The sequence below is a fragment of the Opisthocomus hoazin genome, chromosome 15 (genome assembly GCF_030867145.1).
Source record: "Opisthocomus hoazin isolate bOpiHoa1 chromosome 15, bOpiHoa1.hap1, whole genome shotgun sequence".
NCBI lineage: Eukaryota > Metazoa > Chordata > Aves > Opisthocomiformes > Opisthocomidae > Opisthocomus > Opisthocomus hoazin.
Genome location: NC_134428.1, coordinates 9,743,978 through 9,749,233, shown reverse-complemented (window position 1 = coordinate 9,749,233; position 5,256 = coordinate 9,743,978). Strand labels below are relative to the sequence as shown.

The 5,256-nt window shown below is 43.3% G+C and overlaps 1 protein-coding gene across 1 annotated transcript; it reads left to right on the top strand.

The window, feature by feature from the left end:
* The first annotated feature begins 820 nt into the window (after positions 1-820).
* On the top strand, positions 821-5,046 carry LITAFD (LITAF domain containing). The gene is made up of 4 exons (XM_009936312.1): positions 821-926; positions 3,137-3,202; positions 4,306-4,465; positions 4,938-5,046. The coding sequence occupies exons 1-4, from the start codon at positions 821-823 to the stop codon at positions 5,044-5,046; spliced, it is 441 nt and encodes a 146-aa protein (XP_009934614.1).
* The last annotated feature ends 210 nt before the right edge of the window (positions 5,047-5,256 follow it).

The window sequence follows — 5,256 nt, the reverse complement described above, 5'->3', positions numbered from 1 at the left end:
AAAGGACTCCTACGGTTAGCCTTAGTAGGACATCAACCAGCTAATACTGTCTCAGGGGACAGACAGGAATAATTAACACCATTCCATTTACAGCAATACAAACACACATCTCCAGCTGTGTCCACTTCCTCCCACTCTCCTTCACTGGGAGGAACAGCTCCTGCTAACACCTGAAAAACACACATATTTTGTGGCCTGATCTTGTTCAGAGCCTCAGGCAGTGCAGTCATATTTAATAACGATCTTGCCCAAGACGAGCCTGTTGCACTAGCGATGAGACAATAGTTTCACAGCACAAAACTGGTCATGGTAATGATGATGATAACGTTGCACAATAACCCGACAAAAGACAGATCCAAATTGTCACTGGCTGCACTGTTGCAGGCTCTGACTTAATGACACATGAAGGTTTTCCACAGGTCCTCCAAAGTGTGCTCTTCTCCTCCTTGATTATTTTGACAATCCATAGAAAAATATTAGGTTAACTTTTCTGCAAAGGTAACACTTTCAGTCACGAGTTTACACACTTTGAATGGTGTGTTTTCTGGGGGATCAGTTTTAGCTTTCCAGCACAAAGAAATACATAAAGATGGTATTTTCTGCTCTCCCTTCCCATCTTCCTCATCATGAAGTGTAACAGGAACAGACTGCACTTCAGACTATAAAAAAGCCAGAATACGAGAACTGCTAATTTTCCTTGAAGTAAAATCAGAGTGCGAGAAGTAGGAATTGCAGAAATCGGCACTGACAAACACAGGACACTGAAAGTCACTTACAGTAGATCTTACTTTGCTCTGCTTTTGGCAGGTGAACCGTGGAGATGGCTAGTGAGAAGGGACTTGTGGAAATCCCTATGATCATGTATGAACCTCACCGCGAACCTTACATGCAAGAACCCTCTGCACCACCGTACTGCAGCCAGGAGGGTAAGCAGGCTTTGCCGGGAGGGGGTTAGGAAGAGGCCCCTCTTGCTGGTTGTGTGGCCAACATTGATAGCTGGTTTCCAGAGCACAACTGAGCCAGCTCGTAAGGGACCCAGCTTTGTCAGGATGCGAAGGGTTTAGAAAGCACCTGTGCCAGCATATAAAACCCAGGGTTGGGGTAGGCAAGCAGGCAGGATCTCCTAACAGAAACATCACTTACAAGGGCAAAAAATAATTTTCTTCATTTAGTTAGTAATTTTTCAAACAACACATGCTTTATTGGAAAAGGAATCGCAGTTGTCTCGCTACAATAATTTCATATTCCGAACGAGCAAACGTTCAGCCAGCAAACTTTGTACGTGGATGGGCTACATCTTGCTTAAATTGTAACCTAGCTTTCTGGAGGACTGGCCTTTTCCCAAATGCTCCTGCTGCCCAGAGCTGCCCTCCGTAGATGATTCGGCTCTGCAGCCACATTCTTCAGAGATGAACAACTCCTCCTCACTGCTGTCTCATTGGGAAACTTCATGACCGAAGTGCTGACAATTCAGCTCAATGAATGCAAGCAGGCACCAACAGCTGCCATTCTCCTGGGTTGGCTTCTCCCTCTGGAACTAGGCATTGCTCTCAAACCTACACAAGTATCTCACAACACTCCTTCGCCTTCTGTCTGTTCGAGCCCACACTCATTGAAAGACACACTGAGATATCAGTGATTTTACCTTTGTTACCTTCCTGCTACTGAGCAAATTGCCATTCAACCAACAGGACTGGAGCGAAAAACCAGAATGGGAAGTCAGAAGGTGATTAATAAGGATAGATGTGTCAGCACTGGGCCTCTAAACTTGACTCATTTTCAGACCATTTTACTGTCACCAGCTCTCTGTAAATATTTTTGTCTTCAAAGACCTCTCTGGCCTCATTCTAAACTCAGAAGAGCTTTCAAGAGATCAGCAAGAAAAAGTCTCACCTGTGAGCTACTCAACCAAGGGACAGGCACTCAACACATCTAACACCGAGTTGCAGTGTCTTGTCCTTGCACAGGCAGCAGCCCCTTCACCAGGACATGTCGAGTGGTAACTCACTCGTACTAAGCACACGCCTCTTCCAGATCGGAAGGAAATGCTCTACTTTTTCATTTTTTACAATTTCATTTTTCCACAAATAATACCCCCTCCAAAAAAAACGACTCCAAAAACTAAACACACCACCACCACCATTAAACCCAAATGCCATTGCAAATCTCCACCACTTCTGGTGGGCCATTCAAGGGAACACGGCTAGCATTTTTGAAACTTACCCACTGTATTTTGTCTCACTCTAGAAAATTCCAGTTTAGTATCCCCATGGCCTTATTCCCTGGTTGGACTCACATTGTTTTTGAAAGGCTCAGCAGAACAGGCTGGAGTCCCATGGCAGGGCTGCTCTGCTTGGGGGTGAGGGCTTCTCTGACTCTGTGCGGGCTTGACCAAACAAGACTTCTTGTGGGGACTTTCCTGCTGCTGCAGACCAGTCTGGTGGTTTGACACCACATCCATGCTAGCTGGCTGTAAAGTTTCATACGCAAATTTATTTTGAATGTATTCATGAATGCATTTTTTTTGTACATTCATTCATTTCACGCTCAGGTAGGCTGACTGCATTCTTAATTTGTAACATCAGTAAAAGAACTAAAAAAGCAAGAGGTGTCTTAGTCACCACCTTCCCTTATCCCTTACCCACAACAAAAGGAAAAAGATCTTTAACTTTTTTCTAGAACAAAGGGTATGATGAAATTACTTGGCTGGAAGCTGAAAGCAGATAAAATTCAAACTAGAACAAAGGTTCTAGATACTAATAGTAAGGGTAGTAGCCACTGAAACTAGTCAGAGTGGATCCTTTATCAAGAGAGTCCTTCAGTTAAGACCACATATCATTCCAACGTTACGGTGGAAGACATGCAGCTACTGAATTTGTGTTGAAAAAGTGATTTGGTTTCTCAGTTTATGTTACACAAAAAGTGAGATGAGCTAGTCACCGCAAGCTCTTTTGGCTTTAAAACCCCATGAATCAATCCAGCAGTATTTCTTCCCTGTCCTGTACTTCACTGAGCCGTGTCAGGCGTCCCCTGCGAGGCACCTCACCATGCAGCTTCTCACCAGACTCTGAACAGGGCTTTCGGGAGGCATAAGCTGTATGCATTTTTACATTTTGCCCTGTTTTTCTTTGCATAGGGGGTTATGAGTATCCTCCTCCCCCACCTTACTCCTGTGGAGAAACAGCCACCCTTGAGCAACCAGGTAAGTGTCAGGGGACTGTGTTTCTGACAATGCTGGTGGGTCTACGTGCGAACAAAAGTGAAATGTTATTAGTTTTAAAATCAACAAATTTCCCTGGAAATGTTGGCAGATAAGCTAAGATGAGAGACTGAGACTTGTTTTCCCAGCACTAGCCAATCTACAGAAGCACCCAGTTTTTTAAAACCAGCTAGGAGCTAGGACTTTCAGAACAAATCATTTCAAGTCTAGAGTAATTTGTTGTTCCTGTTCTAGCCACCTTTATGGAAGTGGAGAAGCTCATAGGAGACACTGAGGAAAGGCTTCAAAGAACAGACAAATAACATCTCTTACAGGAGGAAAGGAGACACATAAATTTTTTAAAATCCCTAAGACCAGAAGACAATTAAACTCAGATATGCTATATCCCATCTGTCTAACAGACAATACCTTCCCATTCCTGAAGTTTTGCTTCAGGCTACAGCATGAACGTACCCTAAACTTGTTTCAGGAAGCTTAAAATGGCATTTTTCACTGAAAACATTTCTGAAAAAATACCCTTCATGTACCTACGAGGGACATGCCCCTCAAGGAGTATGACAGAGTCAGGTCCAGACTGAAAAGACACGAGGGAAGCTACAGCCTTTACTAACTGGGGACAGCATCAGCATCTGACTGATGACATTTGTACGTTAGAATAACTACTTTGATGCATTTCTTGTAACTACTGAGAAGATGATCCAGAAAGCTCCTCTATATCCTTCAAATCTCTCCTTCAGGCAGAACATGCATTTTCATATCATTGTAAATATCAGAAGATAAATTCTCAATGTCAGGAGTATATCTGCCCGAGGGTGGTGGGGACTGCCTGCCTATGGGGATTATCCCTCAGGCATTTCCCTGTGTATGTCCTTATCCCAGTAAATACTGGCTGCTGGTAGAAGCAATCTATTGGGATACATAGAACAAGCAGTACACTGCTTCTCATGAACACTCCTGAAATCAATAACAGCAACATAGGTGCCTCTAGATCAGCCATGTTAAGAACCTACATTCCCCAATTAAGAGTTTGTAACTTGTTAAAGATTTTCTGTGCTTCTAATTTTCTCATTTCCTCTTGAACTCAGTTTACTTGGTGTCTCAGCCTCCAATCATCGTAGCAGGAATCTTCTCAAGCAAACCAACATCCACAATATGCCCTTCCTGCCGTCAGCACATCACCACCCAGGTCACCTACAGACCGGGCAGACTGTCTTACCTTCTGTGCACCAGCTTGTGTATGGTTGGGTAAGCTTTCGTGTATACTTTAAAGCTCGTCATAGCAGAAGGTTCAGAGAGCGCCACTAAAAAAATAAAATTCTAGCTAGTACTTACATAGACAGTTTACCCTTCTTCTCTGCTTGGTAAGAAGTCATTCTGTCTATCCTAGATACAGTCATCATGGCTACAGGGGATGCAAACTTGCTGAATTTAACCAAGTATGTTATTACTTTTCATAAGACAAGCAAAAATTGGTACAACACAGTCTACTTCCCTACCGTAGTTTCAAATCAGTCTCAGAATCAGACTAATGCATGAGATGTTAGCAGCGAAGACAATCTTTCAGAAGATACTTTAAGTAGCAAGAGTCTTAGGAAAGAAGTGGGTTCATGCAGCGAAAAGGCAGACAGAACAAGGCAGAGAGAAAGAACAGAAGTAGCCAGCAGAAAGAAAAGTCAGTAAATCATTCTGTGCACGCCCGTCTCCTCTTTGGCTGCAGGTGCTGTTTTGGATGCTGCTTGGTGCCTTTGCTCATGAGGATCTTCAAGGATGCAGACCATTACTGCCCATGCTGCCAATTTCATATTTATAGATACAAAAGACTATAGAAACAAAGTTTATGCAAACAGATGATGTCAAGTCTCTGTTTCCTCATGGCCTAAGATTCTACACTTAAAACTACTGCTAGGAAACATACAGGACTATGCTTGGGTTCTGCAGCTCCCTTGCTGGTGAATCTGCCTGGAGTTTACCATCACGGGGCTGGACTAACTTTAAAACAAAAAGCCTTGAAGACTAATTTACAGTGTCGCTTGAAT

Excerpts from the sequence above, each read along its gene's own strand:
- LITAFD (XM_009936312.1), top strand. The coding sequence starts at position 821 with ATGGCTAGTGAGAAGGGACTTGTGGAAATCCCTATGATCATGTATGAA. Across the intron at positions 927-3,136 it reads ACCGTACTGCAGCCAGGAGG|GGGGTTATGAGTATCCTCCT; the intron begins GTAAGCAGGCTT and ends TTCTTTGCATAG. Across the intron at positions 3,203-4,305 it reads AGCCACCCTTGAGCAACCAG|TTTACTTGGTGTCTCAGCCT; the intron begins GTAAGTGTCAGG and ends TCTTGAACTCAG.